Raw genomic sequence first — 26,134 nt, 5'->3', positions numbered from 1 at the left:
ATGTACGTCTCTGAATGTTATGATGAATTGAACATGGTGGACCCTATTGTAAACAAGTGTAATGTAATGCTTTATGGTGTCGTCAATAGTTTTGTATTGAGTTGTGCTTGAAATGTACTGTAATTCTCCAATCTGTCTGTCAATCAATCAATCAATCAATATACAGTACATTGGCAATGTACATTAATACCAGAGCCTAAACCAGCCAATCACAGCTGGGGAGCGTCCCTCCGGCCTATGGGATCTCCACTGTCTCCAGTTTAGTTGTGGATCCAGGAAATGGACGGTAGAGCAGCACTCTCAATGCGGAACGGGACGCCTCTCTCTGCGGTCACATTTTCTGTTCCCCCCGCCCCGTCATAGCAGTCTTGTTTTTTCATTCCTTTCCTTAAGTTTCCTCCCTTTTTACGGGTTCATTTGAGAACCTTAGTTAGCACACTCATAACCCCCCTCGGCTCGGTAAAAACTCGCCCCGAAACGGATAATAAAAATGTACCGGTATTTCGGTGAGCTGCTCACCCGGGGTGCGGGCTCCCTCCTGGCGGGGGACTCGGCCGCTCTCCTCCCGGCGGTGTCGTCCTCGCTGCCGAAGCTCCGGAGCTACAGCCAGGCGGTGGACGGCGCGGACGACGACCCCAACTTCTTCACCATGGTGGAGGGCTTCTTCGACCGCGGCGCGGCCATCGTGGAGGACAAGCTGGTGGAGGACCTGCACACCAAGGACACGCCGGAGCAGAAGAGGCACCGGGTGCGGGGCATCCTGAAGATCATCAAGCCGTGCAACCACGTCCTCAGCGTCTGCTTCCCGATCAAGAGGGACAACGGCGAGTGGGAGGTGGTGGAGGGCTATCGGGCCCAGCACAGCCAGCACCGCACGCCCTGCAAGGGAGGTAACTATTTTGCTGTTTATTTATATTGTTTAAAGTGGTCCAAAGTTACTTTGGACTCGTCAAACAGCGAGCGTTGCTCGGAGGAGGACAGTAAGTGTTGGCATGGCATTGGCACCAACGTTACACCACAATTGGTGACCCGGGGAATTGAGTGAGGCCTTTCACGGGATGTTTAAAATAAATCATGCCTATTTATTTAAAGACATACTACTACTACTATATATATTATATATATATATATATATATATATATATATATATATATATATATATATATATATATATATATATGTATGCAGCAAGTTCAAGTTCTTTTTTGTGGAGGGTGTCACAATTTCTCACAAGTTTTAAACTTGTGAGAAATTGGTCTGCCTGTAGTCTGCCTGCAGCCTATGGCATTGATTTAAATTTGTATTTCACAGTATGCAGAATGGAATGGGTACATTTCAATATAGCCCTGGTCCAGTGCTTACAGTGAGAGACTCGCTGTAAGCACTGGACCAGGGCTAATTTCAGTACAAAATATGTTACTTTGTGGACGAACCATGATTAAGCTCTCTAACACTTGTTTACAACAGGGTCCACCATTTTCAATTCATCAGAGAAACTGGCAGTTTGCCATAATAGTTCTTCAGATGCACTTTTAGCCCCTCCAGAAAAAAAATCCTTTATTATGTGTGCAAAAATCCTTGATTTTGCAGGCAAAAGGTTCTTGGTTATGCAATGGAATATGTGGGATTTTATGTGAATTTATGCGATGGAATTGCATTAATTTGCAACAAATGCAGGAACTTGCAAAAGTTGCAAAAAATATGCGGGAACTATAAAATATGCGTTTTGATTATGGGGGTCAAACTACAAACCTGCCATATTCTTGCTCAGCAATTTATTGAAATAGCCAGAGCCATTGAAATACGACAGAGTTACGACAACTCCGTTCACTTCATGGGACCAGTCCAATGGCGGCTCTTCTACATAGACATCTATTGGCGAAGTGCTAGGCGAAGAGTGTCAAGCCATGGACCAGAAGTTGGCGGGGGGGGGGGGGGGGGGGGGGCTTCGCTCCGGTCCTCACTCTATCCTTTATAACTCTATAGACTCAGGCAACAGCCCAGCTTTAATGATCTTACATTCCTTTATTTTATTTCATTTTTAACCCATTCTGACCTGAGATCAGATTCATACGAGGTTTCCGCCGGACACACACTGGTCTGATGAACCCATTCTGACCTGAGATCAGATTCTAAAAATGTCAGTCGCTCTTCGATTTTTCAAAAATAGCAGACCTACAAGCTCGTATCACGCCACTCGGTGGCGCGATATGAGCTTGTAGATCTGCTATTTTTAAATAGCTAAAGCATAACATGATGCTGACACCAAAATGGGTGCCCGGTCACCTTAGAGCCGAATAAAAGTCGGTTCGGCTCTGTAGAGCCTACAATGTGACGTCATTTGAGGTTCGGGGGGGTACCGTGCTAAAGTCGGCTCTTCGGTGCTACTGAACATTTCTGACGAGCCGAAATCATTTCGGCACTACAGCGCCGAAACAGCGGTACAATAGGAGTATGAATCGACCCTTAGTAATAGCAAAGTAACATAAACATTACAGAGACTTTAGTTACTGTGCAATACCTTAAAACAGTTGTCATGTTGCACACATGCCTAAAATTGCTGATATCTGCGCCATTGAAAACAATGTTTTTCAAACTCCAGGTTGTCACACTCCAGGGTCTGCATGAACAGCGCTTGAGCGCTGTTTTCTGATCCCTCAATGGCGCAACTCTCTCAGCTATATGGCTCTGGAAATAGCAAAACAGTGACCTCTGGAGTCACCATATCTGATGGGTTGTCCATTTTGGTATAACACCTGTTTGTGCCATACTGTACAATGTTACTTTAGTTTATTATGGCTACCTTCAGCTTCGCCTTCCAGGCTAATAATTTGCATGGACAGAGACCGAGGCAGAGCAGTCTACCGTATGCTATTCATTCACCCCATGCATGAAGTTAAACATTTTCTCTAAATATTGACATACCGGTACTTAAAGTCAATGTCTCTGTAGAAAGTTGCTTCAAAATCCCACTTTGCTGCTGGTGCTTAATGGTAACTGTACAATCCTACAGTAAATAAGACGTGACGCATGCCTTTACTAATACGTTCTGCATGTTTATTCAGGCAGTTGATTAAATGTTGTCTGTGGGTGTAAATGCTGTTGTCTTAATATGAATTCCTAATTAGCGCTATAATAGTTCTGTGAGTCAAGGGACTTGGTGATTATGAAATATGTCTTCTCACAGTATCTGCTGTCAAGCGGATCTCATGCTATATATATATTTCTCTTACATCATTTCACTGAGCTGTATTTAGCACCACAGGGAGTAGAGTGACGGTGACCTGATGTCACTGGGAGGACAAACTCAAGACAAAGTAAAGTGTAAAGCAGTGATTCTCAAACCTTTTCATTTCAAGGACAAACTTGTACACTCTCTGAGACAGAGTTACGGACCTGTAAATTAGGTCCATTTGGTTCCCCCTAACTATTGATTCACTTATTCTGCTGGGGGACCCCCTGGAACCCCTTCCTCTGGCGGTCCCCCACTTTGAGAACCACTGGTCTATTCATAGTTTGAATTAACCCATTCTGACCTGAGATCAGATTCATACGAGGTTTCCACTGGACACACACTGGTCTGATTAACCCATTCTGACCTGAGATCAGATTCTAGAAATGTCAGTCGTTCTTCGATTTTTCAAAAATAGCAGACCTACAAGCTCGTATCGCGCCACTCGGTGGCGCGATATGAGCTTGTAGATCTGCTATTTTTCAATAGCTAAAGCATGACATGATGCTAACACCAAAATGGGTGCCCGTTCAGAATGGGTTAAACACAAATTTTAGGTGAAATGGCCTAGGATTTTATATGGTTTCAATTCACAAAATTGCAGTGATAGTGACACATTGTCAGATGCATCATTTCTAGGTGTTGCATTAATTCATTCATTCATTCCTCTTGGTCAGTCTCTAGGCTCAAGTACACTGTGGTTCTTCTGACCTCGTACATATTACTGCTGGTTGCTCATTAAATGCGTGACAGACACTAGACAGATTATATATTGATGTCAGTGTAAACTTGTTTTGTGCTGTAGCAGGACAGTACACAGTATCCAAGAGCATGAGACATAGAAATGGAACACTGCTATGATATGTACTGTATACGTGTGTGTATGTACCGGTAAGTATACAATTCCAGCACTTGTAGAGAATGTAATAATAGGAATTACAGTTGTGCAAAAGAAAACAAACAACTGTTTATCTATCTAAGAATGAAATTATAATATTTAATTAATTTTGGGTAAATGTAAATATGACACTTTGCATGCCTAGCGGTAGAAGAAATATAATAAAACGGTATAACAACACTTTGTAGATAATTGGAGGGTATCCACGGATGAAATTAAAATGTCATCTATAAGGGATCGCAGCTTTTTCCACTACTGCAGAACATTTCAGCTACTGTTGTATACTCAGCTGTTCTGTTAAGTTGCTATGGATAAGAGCATATCAGAGAAGACGGCTTGAAATGCAAAAGCTGATCGCTGGCTAGTTGAACCTTTTAGATGTAGCCTAATAGTGTGTTTTTTTTTTCTCTTCGTTTTTTTACCCATCGATCCATCTTACTTTAGTGGTGAGGGTTCCACCCCGGACAGGAATGCTGACAGTCCTGTTATACTACAGTACACACCTGTGGATTTGTTTAGCAGGGCTGAGTTGTGTACTAAAACCTCACCATCCATCATTTGTCATTTGTGTGTGTGTGTGTGTGTGTGTGTGTGTGTTGTCACCAGTTCAGCAGCGGAGCAGCCCGACGTGGCAGGTTGCAATGAATGCACCAACGATGATTTGGCAAGCCCAAAAATCCTCAGTATTAATTTAACTCTTGAGAGTGTACAAATTGAACCTAATGGATGTAATGGTCCATTTGGTTCAATTTGTCCGGTCCGCCCAGGTGGTTTCCGCCCGGCGCCCGGACCTGACTTTGACAACCAATTATCTGCCAGTATACAATTCAATGAAGTGCTTTGACTGTAGGGAAAGGATCCGCTTGTGGTTGTGGGGCGGTCCTCTGTGTCTACTCTACACCCCCATTCAAAATACCACACACACACATGCGCACACACACACACATACAGTACGTAACATCACACACACGTGTGCACAGACACATGTACACTCTCACTCCAGCGTACCTTAAATGCCCTTGGCCCTGTCAACAGTCAAATACTAAATGTACTATAAATACCATTCATTTGATTTGTCTAAATGTAATGACTGGGCTTTAAAATAAGTTATAACAACAATTCAGAGCTTTTTAATAATAACAATAACAGCAATGCAGTTGCAGTACTAGCAATGCAATGACTTAAGGGCAGTCCATTGGGGAAACCAGCTCAGTAGCCATGTGGATAGAGTGTCTGCCCTGAAGGATTCAGTCCCTGGGCCAAGTCATGCCAAGGACTATAAAAACGGTACCCTGCTTGGCACTCTGCGTGAAGGAATGCATTGGGGGTAAGTCCCTGTGACATAGACATACTAGCGTGTCCAGGGGCTGTACTTGTACAGTACATCGAGCTGCCTCACGCTACAGAAATATGAGATGGCCTTCTGACCTATGGGCCTCATGGCTGGGGAGCTGTTGGTTCCCAATGGCCATTACTTACTTATTTACTTCATATTGGAACGGGGATATGATCTGTTTTCAAAGCAGTGGCCGTTAGGTTTGTAAGCGACCATTTTTAGATTTCCTCAGACGTTTCAGGTGGCGGAGAGTGATCTCCCATCGTCTGGCTAGTGGCTGTGTGAGACTAATACCAACATAACCGTACGTCAAGGCCTTTGGGTGTCGTTCTCTGTCCTGATGCTGACCCATACAGACCTGTAGACTTGAGTAAGGCTTCCCAACCTTTTCAGGCTGTGATAGTGAATCCTATATGAACTGGGGGACTCCCCACCCTGGAAAACACTTGGAATTGTAGGAGTTGAGGCGTTACATTTTGATTGACTCGCTTCCACAGATTAATATTGTTTAAAATAGCCAAACTAACTAAGCTCACAAGCAGGTTGTGAACTTGACCGCTTGTAGATCGGCTATTTTGTCATTTAGAATGGCAATTGTTTCATAGTATAGTTTGTCGTTTACATTTGACTTAGTAATGGTCTTATTATTAGTTTATATTTTTCATTTTAGAGGTATTAAAAAGATACCATGTATATACGTATACTGTATGTTGGTTTGTTTACTGTTGAGTGAGAAAACGATCAATCATCTGGGGACCTCCTTGGTTCTGGCTGCTCAATTCAACGTGTGGTACCATTTATAATGCCACTATTTTAGCATTACCTCCCTCTCTTTCTAGCAATACATGCAGTGTTAGATGAAGAAGTGAAGTTATAGTAGGCCTTTTATATGGGAGCAGCGGCGAGCAATTATGAGATTATAGTAGAAGGCTTTCGTGTGTGTGTGTGTGTGTGTGTGTGTGTGTGTGTGTGTCCACACCCAGTTTCCATCCCACTGGTTTTCTCTGAGAGGGTTTGGTGGGCTCTCCGTCTGTGAGTGAGTCATTTACAGAGGAGGAGGTGTGGTTTGATCACCTTCATCCATATACACACACAAGCCTCTTAATAAAGTGTAATTTGTGGTACTATGGCAGTCTCGCTTGCCAAAACCGAACTGATCTACAAGCTATTACACGAGTAACAACGTCTCGCATAGCTTATTTCCTTTGGCAAGCGACACGCCTTTCAGTATTATTTTCCCCTGTTCTTTACTGTTTTTAGTTTTCACCTTTTTGTCTCCCATCTGCCTTTCTCCCTCTGTTTCCCCCTGTTTCCTTTCATTATCTCTTCACTTCCATTGTTCCTACTGTATTTCACCAACCACACTCCTACTGTATTTCACCAACCACAGCTGCCTCCATTGTGTGCCGCTTTTTTGTTTGATTAAAAAAAAGCTCCAGCGTGTTGTTTGTCTTGACGCAAGATGGAGTTGTGAATGTGTGGTCTTCTCGGGATGCTGACAAATTTAGGTCATCACTTTGGAATCCCTCCCCTCCCTCCTGGGTCAAAACCAGGGGGGCAGTCAGCCAGATATTTCGTGAAGCCTCATTTGAAATCGGTAGTTCATATAATGGCCTGTTGTGGCGCTGGACCGGACCCAAAAAGCCCCATAGCTCCATAGAGGCCCATGTATTTTGGCCCAACTTCACCTAGACTGTATTACCTTAATAAACATGGTCATGAATACTTTCTTCTTCCAGTCACTAGTTTAAAGTCTCATTTCTAATGTCATAATATTCTTTTTGGAAAATTATGGTCCCATTAATTAAAAAAATGACCATAAAGAAAAAAAACCATCGCGTATGTTCTGAGGGGCGTGGCTACCATTACAGTCTATGATCGGGATTCCCCTCCCACTCGAGTCAAAATAAAAACCAACGGAGAAGAAGGGGGGAAGTCCCGCCTCGTTGTCTGGGCAGCCAATGACCAGCTGGTATACAAAACGGAGCCAGCCAATGGCCAGCTGGTACCAAAGATGGCGACTTACATCAGGAATTAGCATATTATTACAGGCTTCATTTTACGTTCATGTTAGACCCGGGGAACGCTTTGTCCATATTTTTTACAGTCTATGGTCAAAACAGCACTGGAACAATCCAGTCAGCGTGATTGACTTATTGACAGTAGGAAAGCTGAGATATATAGTAGAGACTGTACAAGGTACAGATACTTTGTACTGTACTGTACTGTACTGTACTGTACTGTACTGTACTATGCGTACTGTACACACAAAAATAAGTTTGACTCTTATGTGCCTGTACACAAGATGAACTTTGAACAGACTCTCTAGGAGGAAGGGAGAGAGAGTAGAGAAGACTTGATCCATCCCACATACAGCACATACATCCTCTTATTATATCAATGAGTCATGGAATCTTAGATTTAAGTTTGATTCCAAAATGAATCCACTCCTTAGATCAATGAAATGGCAGTGAATGAGGTTATCGGGTATGAGAGTAGGAAGATGTAATGCTGTAATGCTCCACCATGGCCCGTAGCACTTGCCCTAGCCTAGCCCCTTAGATAGCACTTTATGTAGACTTAGATAGTATTTTAGACAGACTTATATCTTGTTACGTAGACAGCACTAGAATTGCATTTTATGTAGTCGTCGCACTTTATAGTACACATGTATATTGTATAATATATAATATAGTATAGTATGTATAGTTGACATAGATACTCCACTGTTGCGTTCTTAGTTTATACAAGATTCATGATAACTACTTTTTATATATGTGATGTATGCCATGCTTTTGTTTTTGCTTAATGTAAGTCGCTCTGGATCAAGAGCGTCTGCTAAATGCCTACATTGTAAATTGTAATGCAGGAGTGTGGAAGGTAGGGGACATTGACGGAGCTAAGAATTCTCGGTTACATTTGGCTTATTTAACCCATTCTGACCGGGCACCCATTTTGGTGTTGGCAGCATGTCATGCTTTATTGCTATTGAAAAATAACAGATCTACAAGCTCATATCGCGCCACCGAGTGGCGCGATACGAGCTTGTAGGTCTGCTATTTTTGAAAAAAATCGAAGAACGACTGACATTTTTAGAATCTGATCTCAGGTCAGAATGGGTTAACCACATGAACCCTAGCAGCCCTCTTCTAATGGCATAATTGGACATTCAGAACACGAATAGGGCAGAGAGATGGAGTAAAAAAAGCAGGGACCCAAGTACAGATCCCTCCCTGAGGGACCCATAGTTTTAATATATCTAGAGGGCGGACAACCCCGCCCCCCCCCAGCTATTCATTTCAATGGAACAGTGGCGTTTGACCATTGTTGTACCATTGTTGGGTATGGTTGTCTCGTGCTGGGGCTCAACTTTGAGGTCAACTTTTGCGTCATGACGTCCCTGGACGTCTGTCCGTCCACCTCCGTCCACGTTCTGCCGTTCCAGCTTTGTCCAGTAGGGTAGCGTGGCTTCAGCGTTAGCCAGCCACTCGTTGATGTTGGGAAGAAACCTCTTATTTTAATTTTTTTTTCTTTTTGTGTATTTTTGTATGCCATACTTGGCATACATCATCCTACAGTGAGCTTGTAGATCTGCTATTTTGCTATTTTTGAATTTGAATCCTGAAAAGTAACAGTTTTGAACATGATGTTTCCACCCAACAGAGACGATCAACAATATAGAGTTTAAGAAAGGTATAGTTACGCATTACTTGAGGTTGCTTGTGATATTTTTCCCCTGAACATTTTAAGTATTTTTCATTCAGTTATATGGGTGTGTCTTCTAGGTGTGTGTCTACTACAGCTGTCTGTGGGTACTACAGTTGTACACAAACTCATCCATCATGGCAGCAAACATTCCTCTGGTGAACTGCAAGGCTTTGATGTTATATAATCAAAGCAGCCTGCCACATGTACTGTGGCAGTGTTAACTGTGGCTTCATATGTGACACATCTCAAAGTGTGCCTCGTACAGTCTTTATATACATACCCACGTCGTTTCCATAGCCTAAAGGTTTTAAATACTGTATAATGTAGCTTGTATAACATTTGAGCTGTGTCAACTTCTCCCCCACGTGTTATGTTTGTAGCATAACTAGTGCGTGCGTGCGTGCGTTATAACTGCAAGAAGCAGCATAGGAGGAGGACAATAGGCTACAGGCAGGCTGTTGGAAAACAACACCGATGGTTTAAAGATTCAATGTATCCTCAAACGCTCAATTAAAAAAAGGCTTCAAAATCCCAACATTTTTCTGAAAAACCCATGTTTCTGTGAGTGGTGCTCAACCTTTCTCATGTCAAGGACCCCCAGAACTATCTCTATTGGGCCACGGACGGATATATATTCAAAGATTTGTGACACATTTTCACGACTTTTCAAAAATAGCAGACCTACAAGCTCATAGCGCGCCACCGAGTGGCGCGCTATGAGTTTGTAGATCTGCTATTTTTCAATAGCTAAATTATAATGTTTAAAACACCAAAAGGGGTTCCCGACCAAAATGGGTTAAGATTCAGTTTGGCCAATGGCCTGCCCACTAAGCTATGCCTGCCCCATAAAGATACTGAATGCTTTATTGTGATTCATATTTGTTTTGGTGTGTGTGGTGTTGTTGTGTTCCAGGTATCAGATACAGCCCTGATGTGTCCGTTGATGAGGTCAAGGCTCTGGCCTCTCTGATGACATACAAATGTGCTGTGGTTGGTGAGTCACTCACACACACACACACACACACACACACACACACACACACACACACACACACACACAGCAATTGCAAATGCATCTCAAATATGCAATGGTAGTTACAACAGGTGCAGTTGTCTACTGTGCTTTCACTGCTTTGCAGTTTGCACGCTGGTGTCGTGCACTGAAATCTGCTATTTTCGGTGTCGGACAGTGGCACGCAAACTAAAGTATGAATCTAGCATAATGCTCAACCCCAACTCCTAAACCTCTAAATGCCTCATCCTAACCTCAATCTTTTTTCCCAATGTAATCCTAACTCTACTCAACCTCACAAGTATATTAGTAATACTAGCACGCACTCATGGGCACTGGAATGCATTTACAAAATGATTTACACACACACACACACACACACACACACACACACTCACACTCACACTCACACTCACACACACACACACACACACACACACACACACAGAAAGACACATCCATCATTGTGTCCTGTATGTAGTAGTGTTGTTAACTGTTGTTAATGTCTTTCAGATGTGCCGTTCGGTGGAGCCAAAGCTGGAGTTAAAATCAACCCAAGACTTTACTCTGTAAGTTGATGTCCTTGTCCTGTCTGTCCACGAAACCTTGTTTATGTTTTGAGACGGACAGTAGGACGTCTGAGAGACAGGGAGTGTAGGAGAGAAGGCCAGTAAGACGTCTGAGAGACAGGGAGAGTAGGAAAGCAGAGACTGACAGTAGGAAGAGACGATGTAGGAGAGTCAGAGGAAGACTCTGGTGGGATTGAACTATGCTAGGTTTTGCCAACCATTTATTCTACAAAAAAGACTTAAGTCAGTACTGTCAGTAGAGGTGTGTACTGGTGAGTCAGTACTATCAGTAGAGGTGTGTACTGGTGAGTCAGTACTGTCAGTAGAGGTGTGTAGTAGAGGTGAGTCAGTATTGTCAGTAGAGGTGTGTAGTAGAGGTGAGTCAGTACTGTCAGTAGAGGTGTGTAGTAGAGGTGAGTCAGTACTGTCAGTAGAGGTGTGTAGTAGAGGTGAGTCAGTACTGTCAGTAGAGGTGCAGCAAAGATACATGCCAGCACAGGTTAGTCTAGAGATCAATTTCAGGCGTGTGGTGTTTATTTTGACAGGATACAGTAAGGTGTCAATGCTTGGCAAAACCAAAAAAATTCCATTCCACCCTCAGAGCACTTCAATGTAATATTTCCGTTATACCTTATGATATTAATAGTTTTAATGCCTGGATTAAACGATCGTCTTTCAGAGTTCACTGGCATGTTTTAACAAAGCCTTGAAGAGCCACTGCGCCGACCTCCGAGTTGCTTGTCATGAAAATCCACTTTAATATCCACTTTAACCCATTCTGACCTGAGATCAGATTCATACGAGGTTTCCACTGGACACACGCTCGTCTGACGAACCCATTCCGACCTGAGATCAGATTCTAAAAATGTCAGTCGTTCTTCGATTTTTCAAAAATAGCAGACCTACAAGCTCGTATCGCGCCACTCGGTGGCGCGATATGAGCTTGTAGATCTGCTATTTTTAAATAGCTAAAGCATAACATGATGCTGACACCAAAATGGGTGCCCGGTCAGAATGGGTTAAAACCAAAGTGGTAGGCCCAGGCGGTGGCGTAACCGTCTGGGCACCCGACTGGTAATCCAGTCGCAGTGTGCCGCGGGTTCGACTCCCGAGCCCGACACGGCCTTTACTGCATGTCTTCCCCCCCCATCTCTCTCCCGTTTCCTGTCAGCCTAATGTCTGTCCCTTCAAAAAAAAAACAATAAAAGGCGTAAGCCGCAAAAAAATATCTTAAAACCAAAGTGGCGATCGGAACAACAGAGCGAAGGAGGAAGCGCACTGCACCGCTCCACCCCTGCCATTGTAATGAATTGGGTCTCAATTTCCCTTAAAATGTTCACCAGTAATTACAGACTAATACATGCCAGAAAAAGGGACACCAGGTTGAACATGATTAATATTGTCTGTCGGGTGGAAACCAAACCTAAAATTGTTACTTTTCAGGATTCAAATTCAAAAGTAGCAGATCAATATGCTTTGGCTGTAAACAAGTTCTTGAGCTTAGTCCAGTTACCCTGGGTAAACGTAGTACCTTTCCTTTCCTTTTTTGCTTCGCATTTCAAGCTTGCAGATCTGCTAACTTTTGACGCTGCTGTAGTGTGACCAAGTAGGGTGTAAATCTACGAAAAAACGTAAAGTTAGAACATTGAAATAAGAGGTTTCTGCCCGACAACACCGATATAATGCCTTAATACCAGTACTAACAGATTAGTCACTGTGCTGTGATGCATGTGAGGCGAGCACTGTGGCCGTTAAGAGCCACACTGTATTTTACCCAGAGAGAAATAACACAGTGTTTGACACTAAAGCGGAGGAGGAGATATTATTTCCAGGGCTTTAGTTTCCATTTGAAAGGATAAAGCGATGTGCCAACGTTTGGCAGCAAAGCCCTTCTATTAGTCTGTCACTTTCCCTCGGTTATCTTCCAGGCTCCGGTTACTGTGTCACTGAAACCACTAGTTAATAAAAGACAACACGGCTTTCTCACAAGATGCACAATGGACCCCAATTAGGTTCAGGTTCAGGGGCTGAATTTAACCGTAGCATTACTTCCTCCCTGCTGCCTGCCACACAATACTTACTGTAGGTACACAATACTTACTGTAGGGCTGAATTTAACCGTAGCTTTACTTACTCCCTGCTGCCTTCCACACAATACTTACTGTAGCAGGTACACAATACTTACTGTAGGTAGACAATACTTTAAGACTTTAAGCAACGACTGTTTTCAGGACGGCTCCGCTAGGCGGAAGTACGGAAGATGTGACGCAATCGCCGTAGCTGTCAAAATCGTTAAGCAAACAGCTGTCGGCGACATTGGTTCCCATGGTGACGCCTCGCCGTCTATGCAGCATGTGTCAAACCTTTTTATTAAAGTCACTACTTACTGTAGGTCCGCAACTGTCCCATTTATTTCCTTTAGCGGTTGACAACTAATTGTCACATTTACTGTAAGTTGACAATTAATTGTCACAAAAATAAACAAATTAATTGTGTTTTTTGCATTGAACATTGCAATTGGCACAGGGCAGATACAAAGAAATACTGACAAATTTAATAATTATTTCGAAATTGTCTTTCCAAATAAATGACAAAATACCAGAAATAGCTGATCTGCAAGCTTGCAACACGGGTTGTTTGAAAATGTATGGACATTTTTCTACATGGAAATGATTGACAATTATGCAAATATAATTGTGATTATCTCAAATAATTAGGCGATTATGTAATAATTGTGACAGACCTACAACTGTCCATTTATTTCCAGTAGCAGTCTGTTTTAATCTATTAAATCGATTAGTGTTATGACTTAACCCTATTTTATACTTCATCGTAAGATAGCCACGTTGTACTTGTAGGCAACGCTCAAAAACACTCAGATTCCTGGAAACGACGACAACATTCCTGGACTATCCAGGACAGGTTGGAGGGGTCCCTTACTCATATGACATGTCAGGATGGAGGGGTCAAACCCTAGCTGTCCCCTTACTCATATGACATGTCCAGCCGTCTTGCACTCAATCTTTTACAGTTCGCTGAACATGCAGGTGACAGAGGGACCCCCCCACCCCCCCCCCCCCCCACACACACACACACACACACACACACACACACACACACACACACTCACACACAAACAAACACACTTTTGAAATACTATACTCCGTTGATTCTATGGATGGTGATTCTATGAATGCCATTTTTACAATTGTTTGCCAATTTTAACCCTAACCGCGAGTACAGTAATACACACACACTAACACACACACACACACACACACACACACACACACACAGCGACAGGACCCATGTGGTCGTTAAAAGCACCAGCTGTGGGGTGCAGTGATAATAATAGATTTGAGCGGGCAGTTTGTTGCACATTGCTCACGTCCCCAACACTGATATGTGAGACCTGATCTACACGCGCACTCATGTGCACACACACACACACGTGTTGGAATAAACATATTTTATTCGACCTCATAGCGTGACTAGCCAGACTACTTGATTCTCATTATGTGCAGAACAAAAACAATGTGATGCCAACCGCAACCCAGAGTGCTGAGTTTGAAGGAAGGTCAATTCCAGGCGATATGGAGAGGAAGTTCCCACCCCTACACACACACACACACACACACACACACACACACACACACACACAATCGTGTGCTGTCCATTGGTGAAGGAACTGCTGAACCAACAGCATTTACATTTAATAGCGTTGCTGTTGGGTGAAAACCTTGTACCTCCATATTTTAGTGTTTTTACGACAGATTTCAGTCATCTGGATTCCATAGAAGCCAGCGTGTCTTCTATGGAAGCATGTTGCGTGTTGTCGCAGTGAAAATAGCCGTTCTGCAAGCTCTCACTGGGTCTGCAAAGCTTTGAGATCTTGTAGATATAGGCTATTTTCGGTTACTAACTTAGATTAGAGCATTTGAAGTGGTCAAACTAGGAAACCCAAAATGATCTTGAAATATCTCATAAAAGCAAAGGTTAAAAGGCTCAGTCTGTGATTTCTTTGCCTGGTTTGGAATGGGCGGTATGTAGAACAGCAGGAACAATATTACTAAAGCCTCACAGTTTTAAATAATTGTGTTAATAGTTTAGGAATCAGCGCTAGTGTGGACTGGAGGGGGACCATTCATATTTCACAAATCACACATTAGGACTTGGGCATACAAGCTTTTTTCTGTTGTGAGATTTTATATTGGCTTTAATCCATGGGATCCACTGAAACGCAAGTTTTCATTTCTTGAAAAGTTGGTTTTGGACATAGGAGGTTTCCACCTCAGAGATGATCTAGCCCATTCTGAACGGGCACCCATTTTGGTGTCGGCATCATGTTATGCTTTAGCTATTGAAAAATAGCAGATCTACAAGCTCATATCGCGCCACCGAGTGGCGCGATACGAGCTTGTAGGTCTGCTATTTTTGAAAAATTGAAGAACGACTGACATTTTTTAGAATCTGATCTCAGGTCAGAATGGGTTAATCAGACCAGTGTGTGTCCAGTGGAAACCTCGTGTGAATCTGATCTCAGGTCAGAATGGGCTAGACATCTCTCTGTTCCACTGCACCATGACCATGATGACTCAGTCACTGCACTTCTCTTTTCTCTACTCTCAGCTTGTTCTCATCCTGCCTTTCAATTTGAAGTATCTTATTTGTTTAGACTGCACTGCAGAGGCAAATCCAATTGTTTCCCAAATAGGAGGATGTTTAGGCTGGACAGCAATGCAGTGTTTCAATTCAATTTGCAAGTTAAGTTCTGATGTCACTGTGTGTATATTCATAGACATCATCGACCTACAGTATATCGGCAATTCTTCTGCATTGGTTGCTGTGGCAACGGCTGTTACAGTACATCCCCCACAATGTTAAAGCCATAGACGATCATGGGAGTAAGACAAAAAGTGTATATTTGTACGTCTCTAAATGCTATGATGAATTGAAGTTTGAAGTGGTCAAACTAGCAATATGTTTTAGAAGCATCTTCCAAGCAAAAAAAAGCAAAGGTTAAAGCCTAAATCTGTGATTTATTCACCCGGTTGGCAGCATGTAGAACAGCAGAGACAATTTAACTTGAGTTTCCAGAGTGACTGAGACACATCTTTGGAAATAAATCAAACCACCTACCGTAAACATGTGGTTCAAATCTGATTCACGAGAAGAGCAAAACATGTTTAATGCAGATAGGTTTCGTTTGCTCTGTGTGTGTGTGTGTATATGTACATTAACTCTAGTTGTACTTTTCCAGGACAACGAGTTGGAGAAGATCACCAGGCGATTCACTGTTGAACTTGCCAAGAAAGGATTCATCGGTGAGACACGCACGCACGCGCACGCACGCGCACACACACACACACACACACACACACACACACACACACAGACACACGCGTGCGTGGTGTACGCTTGGTGAGCTGAAGTGCTGCTCCTTGGTGTTTGTGGTGTCCAGGTCCCGGTATCGACGTCCCTGCTCCCGACATGAGCACCGGAGAGCGAGAAATGTCCTGGATCGCTGACACCTACGCAACCACCATGGGATACAATGTAAGTCTCTCCTCAGTTTAGGGACTAGATCAAAATGTCACATGTTTCTGATCAAATTACCTCCATATTCAAAAATAATGTACAGTACACACATGGTACTATGTTTTTAAATGACTGTATTTGTGTGTGTGTGTGTATTCTGTTCCTCCTTCCCTCCATCCATCCATCCACTGGGATGTGTAAATGTGTCCAAAATGAAAATCGATTTGTATAATTCAATATTAACGATTAATCGATTAATCGTTTTTTTGGGGGGGGGGCTTTTTATTTATTTATTATAATTTCCTTTTTTTTTTTATTATTATTATTTTTACGGGGAACCCCTGATGTAGTTGATTAACAATAATTGTAACTCTTGAGAGTTAATAAGGGTCCATTTGGTTACTAACTCGATCTTTTAAATGAGGACCACTGGTGGTCCCTGGACCACTGTTGATCCAATTGATCACCATAGCAACCCCAGCCTAGGCCTGATTAGGTAAATTCCCAACACCTGCTAAATCCTCCAAACCTGTATCTTGATTGGAATCAATTTCCACTCAGTCATGCAGCTACACAGACACATCCCAGGCACACTTTGGTAGGCCTATAGCCCTGTCCTGTTTGGATGACAATATTGCCTTTCCAACAGATTTTCATTAACAAAAAAAAAAAAAAAACGATTATCGATTATTAATTTTCTGTGTGTGGGTTGGTTGGTTGTGTGGGGGTGCGTACGTATATGGTTGTGGGGAGGTGAGGTGGGATGGTCCTTGGGGATTGTTTGAATTTTGTTAGACAAATAAACTCTGTCCTCTCTCCGTGTCCGCTGTGTTTTCAGGACATCAACGCTCACGCCTGTGTGACGGGCAAACCCATCAGCCAGGGAGGGATCCACGGGCGCATCTCGGCCACCGGCCGCGGCGTGTTCCACGGCATCGAGAACTTCATAAACGAGGCGTCCTTCATGAGCCAGGTGGGCATGTGTCCCGGCTTCCAGGACAAGACCTTCGTTATCCAGGTATGTCACCTCATCATCATCATCATCACTATGGTTATTCAATATTAATATTAAAGGTATATTCAGTGATTTCACTCAAAAAACCTTAGGTTTCGTTTTTGGCTGTGGGACCCAGCCTTTCGTCCAATCAGGATAGAGAGTCAAAAACGAAACCTAAGGTTTTTTGACCCCCAGGGGTTAACTGGGGACAGGGAGGAACTCCTTATATGGTCAGCACACTCTATAGTAGGGAGGATTATCACAACAAAACAAAAAAATAAGTGATATTTGAATTAAGTGAAATCACTGAATATACCTTTAATCATTGCTATAGACTAGAGATGCTGGAGCAGTCATTCCAAAACGGTGGGGTCGGGACTCCCAGGGAGGTCCCCAAATTATTTTGGGGAATAATTAATCCCAAATTGGCCAAACTGTCAAATTTTACCAAAGAAAGAGGCAAACATTGTGATAACAAACGATCTCCAAGCTCACAACGCCTCACATTGCGAGGCGTTGTGAGCTTGTAGTTTGTCGATTTTCACAATATTTATATGTGGAACTGAGTCAAACTAAATATAATGCCTACAATTCCAAGTGCTTGTCAGTGTGTGGGGTAGTAAAAAGCTGAAGAAACGAGGAGACCCCTGCTACTGAACACCCTGTAGCAATTTCTATGAGAATAAAGAGCTTTAACTTATTTTTTTGAGTGGTGCAACCACTCCTACAGCCAGCAATGTCCGTGTACCTGTGTACCTGTGTACCTGTATGAGCACGAGTATGTGACTTATTAATAGCAGTAGGGGGCGCCAGAATGTCTCTAATGAGAGAGAGAGAGAGAGGGGGGGGGGGGGGGGGGGGAATTGCAACACTCAGTTCACACGTGTGTGATTTTTAAGTGGTGCAACCACTTCTACATCCAGCATGCAATGTCCGTGTACCTGTTTGTGATGTACCTGTGTGAGCACGAGTGGTGTGCGCATGCGTGAAATTGGAACGAGAGAATTATGTGACATGGCTGCCACCTGCTGGACGCAAACGATACAGAGAAGAAATTGGAACGATACAGAGAAGAAATTGGAACGATACAAATTGGAACGATACAGAGAACCAATAGACGGGAGTTGCACCACTTGGTTCACACTGGTGTGATTTTTTTTCTTTACGTTGAAACAAACAAACAAAGAAAGACATAGCAGTTACACCCACTTTTGAGCCAGGAGCTGGACCAAAAAGAAGACAATCACGAAAGGTGCGAAGGAGGTCACTGGCACACTGTAGCTTTCTTAAGTGCATTTCATTGGCACACCCAGCAGTACTACAGTATAGTACAGTAGCTGCTGCTGTAGCTACTGCAGGATGTGCCAGTGAGATGCACTTAAGGGACTGGTTGTGCTACAACAATGGGCAGTCACTTCTTTGTACCTCTCTAGAAAGTCTTTAAGCCACATGTGTGACTCAGAGGAGGAGCAGTATGACTCAACTGAATGCTATTTCCCCACTGCTGCTGTCTTTTAGATGGTTAGATTGCAGCGGTGTAGATAACTCGAGGCTGTGATTTTTACACTACACATATCGTCGAAACCTCTTATCTATATCTAAATGAATGCCCTACTACTACTACAGCGCCACACAATAGCATCAGAAGTAGCAGATCCGTAATCTCAAAACGTAAAAGGTAAAGGTTTTCCACCAGACAATATATTTGAGAATACATTCAAAGTTCACACACTTCTCTTGTATCTTGTTGAGATTAAATGGATAGTTTACAAATCTGAGAGACAGACTGTTGGAATTGGAAAGCTGAGAAGGAGACAGACAGTAGGAAAGTGTATGCACTTGTATGTATTTAATTATCCTTATTCTGTTAAAAAGACTAATACTATATCATTCCTGTGTGTGTAGGGTTTCGGTAACGTGGGCCTACACTCCATGCGTTACCTGCATCGTTTTGGAGCAAAGTGCGTGGGTGTTGGAGAGATGGACGGAAACATCTGGAACCCCAACGGCATCGACCCCAAAGAGCTGGAGGACTACAAGCTGGTTAGTACTTTTTGATTGTGTGTTTAATATAAATATATATGACTACAGTACAAACTGGATGGTAGCATATTATACAAGTATCGCCTTACATCACTGGTTCTCAAAGAGGAATCCGGGGACCTCCAGGGGTCCTTGAGGTAGCCTGGAAACCAGACAAATCTGCCACAGGGAGAAAATAAATCCCTGATATTAGTCTGGCCATGCGGGGGTTGGTCTCCTGCTAAATGTGGAGAACACTTATGTTTTTAAGCCTGGTTTCCAGCCTGATTCGCTACACGTTCCGTGAATGTGTTTTGTCAGTCCGCTATCAGTCCGGCCAGTCTCTTGTTTGACGTAGTGACGTTGTTGCTAATTGGATGTTGTTCCAATTAATCGAGTAGGGTCAGGGTATTATTTATGTCATCAGCCAGAGCCACTCTGTCCATGATCTTCTCACTGTTGGCAAAGTAGAGCCAATTCGAGACCCGAACTACTGCTTCAGTAGTCCACTATGTTAGGGTTAGGGTTAGGCATAGTTTTTGTGAGGTTAGGGTTAGGTTAGGGCATATATAACCATGCCCATCATGTAGAATGCTCCGGAAAAGAGGTAGTCCCATTGTAGCTCACTGCAGATTGTGAGAACAATTCATTGTTTATTGCTGTTAGCTATGGTTCAGACAATAATTATGTCTAAAAAAAGACAATAGGATAATGATAGAATGGACAATGGCGCCACCTAGTGGATAAACAATGTCAAACAGTCCAAAGAACTGATGTTGGAATGACATGACTTTGCTAGCTGCAGATCTGTACCACCAATCATTATTGAGCCATCCACTGATAGGATGTGTGGCTTAAAGATCTGTTGCCACGACTGATTTCAGTCATTTGGATTCCATCCATAGAAGCATATTTTGTGCAGCGAAAATAGCCAACCTACAAGCTCTCAATGCGTCCGCTATGCATTGAGAGCTTGTAGATCTGTTGTTTACATATTTTGGCAGGCCTTGATGGCGCAATGCCTGATATTTTACACTTGGTTGCATGCGGGAAATGGCAAATCTACAAGCTCACAACGTGTCGCAGCGTGCCATGTTGTAGATCTGCTATTGTCAGAGAACAACCAAACGTGTGTGTTCAAGTAGGGAAAGCCTTTCGATATGTCTATGTATATTGTGTAATGTATTGTATACTTTTATGGATCTGTGCTCCAAACCATGTGATCATGGTCATGAGTTAAATAAATGATGATGATGATGAGATCTGCTGTTTTCAGAGAACAACCAAACATAACATTATTTGTCTTTTTATTCTCCACTAGTACATCCCTAACATTTTAGCTTAGTTTTTAATCTGTCGACGAATTTGAAAATATTAGTCTTAGTTTTAGTCACCGTAGCTTTGTTTTAATTTTATTTCCGTTTCTTCGGCATAGTTTTAATCGACAAAATCAACACTGCCTCTGTCCTGTCCCCCCCCCCCCCTCCCCCCTCCCCAGGAACACGGCACCATCGTGGGCTTCCCCGGCGCCACGCCGTACGAGGGCAGCATCCTGGAGGCCGACTGTGACATCCTCATCCCTGCTGCCAGCGAGAAGCAGCTCACCAAGAGCAACGCCCACAGGATCAAAGCCAAGGTCAGCATCATGCACCCCACTGCACCTGAACACCCAACACAAAGCCAAGGTCGCCACCACTCCACTGCACCTGAACACACAAAGCCACAGTCACCACCACCCCACTGCACCTGAACACACAAAGCCACGGTCACCACTACTCCACTGCACCTGAACACACAAAGCCACGGTCACCACCACTCCACTGCACCTGAACACACACAGCCACGGTCACCACCACTCCACTGCACCTGAACACACAAAGCCACAGTCACCACCACTCCACTGCACCTGAACACACAAAGCCACGGTCACCACCACTCCACTGCACCTGGACACACAAAGCCACGGTCACCACCACTCCACTGCACCTGAACACACACAGCCACGGTCACCACCACTCCACTGCACCTGAACACACACAGCCACGGTCACCACCACTCTACTGCACCTGAACACACAAAGCCACAGTCACCACCGCTCCACTGCACCTGAACACACAAAGCCACAGTCACCACCACTCCACTGCACCTGAACACACAAAGCCATGGTCACCACCACTCCACTGCACCTGAACACACAAAGCCACGGTCACCACCACTCCACTGCACCTGAACACACACAGCCACGGTCACCACCACTCCACTGCACCTGAACACACACAGCCACGGTCACCACCACTCCACTGCACCTGAACACACACAGCCACAGTCACCACCACTCCACTGCACCTGAACACACACAGTCACCACCACTCCACTGCACCTGAACACACACAGCCACAGTCACCACCACTCCACTGCACCTGAACACACACAGTCACCACCACTCCACTGCACCTGAACACACACAGCCACAGTCACCACCACTCCACTGCACCTGAACACACACAGTCACCACCACTCCACTGCACCTGAACACACAAAGCCACAGTCACCACCACCACAAACGAGAAAAAGTTTGCAAGAAGAATGGCTCGATAATTATACAACCACAGAAACACACAAATAGCTGGATAATTACAGTACATAGCTGAATAATTGCATAGACAATGTATGGCTTGTCTGTCTGTGTTTACTGAAATACCAACCACTTGTGCATGCCATCTCTGCATGTTTCTACAATTGTGTTTATATTGTGTGTGTGTGTGTGTGTGTGTGTGTGTGTGTGTGTGTGTGTGTGTGTGTGTGTGTGTGTGTGTGTGTGTGTGTGTGTGTGTGTGTGTGTGTGCAGATCATCGCTGAAGGTGCCAACGGTCCAACAACTCCTGAGGCCGACAAAATCTTCCTGGAGAGAAACATCATGGTGATCCCGGTGAGTCACGACAGCCAATCAACTGTCGGAGACCATTAACTGTGGCAATTAACCACCTGGTAAACTGTACTTGGTCCGCTCTTTTTGTCCAATATACACCAAATCTCGTCACCGAGAATAGGCAATCTACAAGCTCATACAAAATGCATACATGGTCGCAAATCACAATGTGTGCTTTGTGAGCTTGTAGATCGGTTATGTCCTCTACTTATGGTTACAACAGGTTTAACATTTTAGGTTTGGTTAGGATTAGAGATTCATGGGTTAGTTTCACGATGGGGTTTTGCACCGAAAAATTGCAGATCTACGTCGGCTTGAGTTCTAGATCGACTATTGTCCGGTTTATGCGCAGATGCCTATTACCCATTCTTTTTGGCTTAGGGAGTCTACAGGAGTTCTCCAAGCATCTCGGTCCACCATTTTTATTTTGGTATTTATATTTTACGTGTGAGTGGTGCAACTCCGTGTGGGGGTTCCCGGTGGGGGGGGGGGAGTTCCAGATCCTCAGGAACGCGCCCGGTTCGCGCCGGTTCCGGCGTGCCGCGCCATGTCCAAAACGGTTGAGAAATGACAGAGTTACCGTGTACAGAGGTACCTCTACTGTACTGTCACTGTAATGTACTGGCACCCCCGAAAGCATCATATATATATATACAGTTAATACGTGCGTGTGTTTGTGTGTGCGTTAGGTTGCGCAGAGGTGGTGAAAAACAACCATGCTGTTTTCGTGCTCATACCCAGCCACCCACCCACACACATAGCTTCGTAAGGGAGTGGTTGCACCACTCAAAAACAAGTGAAAACATTGTGAAAATGTCATTCGTAAAATCGGTGTCCTAAAAATGCTGATGTCTAGTAATGTGTGTGGTGTCTCCTCTCTAGGACATGTACCTGAACGCAGGAGGTGTGACGGTGTCATACTTTGAGTGGCTGAAGAACCTGAACCACGTCAGCTACGGGCGGCTCACCTTCAAATATGAGAGAGACTCCAACTACCACCTGCTGAGTACGATAATAAGCTTCATCACGTTATGAAAATGGCAAATATGTTGACTCCCAACGCGCCATGATGTGAACTTAAACCAGATTGAAAGGTATCAAAAGTGCAATTGGCGGCCTCGGCCGTGGCTCAGCGGTCCAGGCACCTTGGCCGGTAGTCCAAGTCTGGCAGTGTGTCGCGGGTTCGACTCCCGATCCCGATGGACTTTACTGCATGTCACCCCCCCCATCTTTCTCCCCCATTTCCTGTCAATCTACTGTCTGTCCCTCTATAAAAAATAAAGGCGAACGCCGCACACGCACGCACACACACACACACACACATTGTCAGTCATGTGATGAGTCCCTCCCTCCCACAGTGTCGGTTCAGGAGAGCTTGGAGAGGAAGTTTGGTAAACATGGAGGAGCCATCCCTGTTATCCCCACCTCCGAGTTCCAGGCTAGGATCTCTGTGAGTACACTGCACACACACACACACACACACACACACGCTCTGTCTAAACACACGCACATATATCTCTCTCTCTCTCTCACCCATATCATATTTCAGTCCGCCCCCTATCCCCAGGGTTATGTTGGGAACTTGGGACACAGACACCAGAATTATTTTTGAACATGTTCTATAGTAAGTGTGTGTGTGTGTGTGTGTGTGTGTGTGTGTGTGTGTGTGTGTGTGTGTGTGTGTGTGTGTGTGTGTGTGTGTGTGTGTGTGTGTGTGTGTGTGTGTGTGTGTGTGTGTGTGTGTGTGTGTGTGTGTGTGTGTGTGTGTGTGTGTGTGTGTGTGTGTGTGTGTGTGTGTGTGTGTGTGTGTGTGTGTGTGTGTGTGTGTGTGTGTGTGTGTGTGTGTGTGTTTTACAGGGTGCCTCAGAGAAGGACATTGTTCACTCAGGATTGGCCTACACCATGGAGCGCTCTGCCAGGGTAAGACATGCCCGCGCGCACGTGCACACAAAAGAGACAATCACACACATGCAGTTACATGCACACACTCCTAGACACACAAAGAGATACAGAATGAACTCGCACACAAAGGCAGAGCGAGTAATTTCACCCATGAAAATGTGTCTGCGACCCACAAATGGAGAACCAGTGTACTACAGTATGTAAGCAACACAGCTGCACCTATTTAAATTAATAATGGGTGTGTTAGATTGTAGGTGTCAATTATCTCCCCGTCTCTGTCTCTCTCTGTATCTCTGTCTCTGTCTCTGTCTCTGTCTCTGTCTCTCTCTCTCTCTCTCTCTCTCTCTCTCTCTCTCTGTTAAATAAAATTCAAATTAATTCAAAGGAACTTTATAGCATGTTTAAATTGCTAAAGCAAAAGTGGAACAAAACAATGTATGTAGTACAATTAAAAGGGAGTATAAATGTGTAAACGGAGCTGTGTTACTTTGCAAAAACAAAGGAAAAGGGAAAGAAAGGTCAGCTTAGGGGGAAGTTTTGAAACAAAACAGCAGCATTTGTAATGTTTTGCATCCTCTTGGTATGAAAGCTTTGGGACAAATAGCAGCTAATTTATCTCTCTCTCTCTCTCCAGCAAATTATGCGTACGGCTAGCAAGTATAACCTGGGCTTGGACCTGCGGACAGCAGCGTACGTCAATGCCATCGAGAAGGTCTTCAAGGTTTATCACGAGGCTGGTCTCACCTTCACATAGACGGACGGATGTCTGTCTGTCTCTCAGTCCACCCGTCTGTCTGTCTGTCTGTCTGTCCGGTACCCGACGGACGCCCCTGTTTTCAACCAAACCTCTCCTCTCCTCTCTGTATCCATCTCTGGTCATGCTGTATTCGGTTTAAAAGTCAAAACCTGATCTTTTTTTATAATCATTCCATCTCTTCCACACAGCTTTTTTCCCCCATGAATGGTAAATTTTACAATTCACGCTGCAACTGTCACAACAAACGACACACCGATACATCATTTGACACTTGTCGGGCGAAGCATGAATTGGCCTTAAACGTCTTCTCACTTAAAACTGCACCAAAAATCCCTGTACGGTCGATAGCTTTTTTGTATGGAGCGAACACTCCAGCCAGTTACTGCTGCGCTTTATGAAAGATAGGTCAGCCATATGTTACTCATCGCTTGATAACTGCACATATCTATCCAGACATAGGAAATGTAGAAGATCAGTTATATATAAAAAATATATATATTAACACAAAGCCTTAAACGCCAGGGGGTGAAGATCTCTCCTGCGGTTACATAGAGTAAAGTTACCAATGTTTGCCTGCAACGCACAAATGTATAGTCATCCTTTTTTTTAGGTAAAAAAGAAATTGAAACTTTTTTTTTTTTTTTTTTTTTTTACGGAGCACAGATGTGCCTCATTTCTGTTCCAGGATTGCATAACTTCCATATGGACAGTACAGTCACTTCCATATGGGGGAAATGTTGTTACATATACTTTACAATATGCACTCGGAAAACGGGATTTCAGAATATAACTTTTGTATATTTTTGAAACACTGAGCATATCGTGAAATGCATGTAAATTGTATTTTGTATTTCTCTACATGGGACTATACACGGTAAAGCCCATGTGTTGCTCTGAGTGTGTACAAATGGAACCAAACAGACCCTCCATTTTGTACACGCTGATTTTAAATTAAAACTGAAGAAGTTACTGTGTAGTTGCCTTTTTATTTTTTCAAAGCTGGCTCATGAAAAAAGTGACCTTGTTCTGCCAAAAAAATGTTTGAGTTCGGTCCTTGTCCTTCAGACTATTGTCCTACAGAGACTAAACAACAGGGACGTGTTTTGTGTGACTCGGTCAAGGAAGGATCCATTTCTCTTACAGGGGAACCTTTTTTCTAAGACGCACGATACTGTAGGGCTGTAAATTAACGTCACACACAGACACTGTTTGGTTTCGTCGGCCAGTGTGGTC

At 43.8% G+C, this 26,134-nt stretch overlaps 1 protein-coding gene across 1 annotated transcript; it reads left to right on the top strand.

Moving 5' to 3' along the window:
• Positions 1 to 290: 290 nt before the first annotated feature.
• On the top strand, positions 291 to 25,870 carry glud1a (glutamate dehydrogenase 1a). The gene is made up of 13 exons (XM_083775318.1): positions 291 to 890; positions 10,089 to 10,169; positions 10,701 to 10,756; positions 16,017 to 16,080; positions 16,218 to 16,312; positions 17,133 to 17,312; positions 19,197 to 19,334; positions 20,812 to 20,949; positions 22,162 to 22,242; positions 23,125 to 23,248; positions 23,601 to 23,692; positions 24,100 to 24,162; positions 24,779 to 25,870. The coding sequence occupies exons 1-13, from the start codon at positions 491 to 493 to the stop codon at positions 24,896 to 24,898; spliced, it is 1,632 nt and encodes a 543-aa protein (XP_083631444.1). The 5' UTR covers positions 291 to 490; the 3' UTR covers positions 24,899 to 25,870.
• The last annotated feature ends 264 nt before the right edge of the window (positions 25,871 to 26,134 follow it).

This window comes from Protomyctophum parallelum, assembly GCF_964188405.1.
Source record: "Protomyctophum parallelum genome assembly, chromosome: 10".
NCBI lineage: Eukaryota > Metazoa > Chordata > Actinopteri > Myctophiformes > Myctophidae > Protomyctophum > Protomyctophum parallelum.
The sequence above is the reverse complement of the archived record's forward strand: the minus strand, read 5'-3'. Positions and strand labels throughout refer to the sequence as shown.

Excerpts from the sequence above, each read along its gene's own strand:
- glud1a (XM_083775318.1), top strand. The coding sequence starts at position 491 with ATGTACCGGTATTTCGGTGAGCTGCTCACCCGGGGTGCGGGCTCCCTC. Across the intron at positions 20,950-22,161 it reads CCCACAGGATCAAAGCCAAG|ATCATCGCTGAAGGTGCCAA; the intron begins GTCAGCATCATG and ends GTGTGTGTGCAG. Across the intron at positions 24,163-24,778 it reads CCATGGAGCGCTCTGCCAGG|CAAATTATGCGTACGGCTAG; the intron begins GTAAGACATGCC and ends CTCTCTCTCCAG.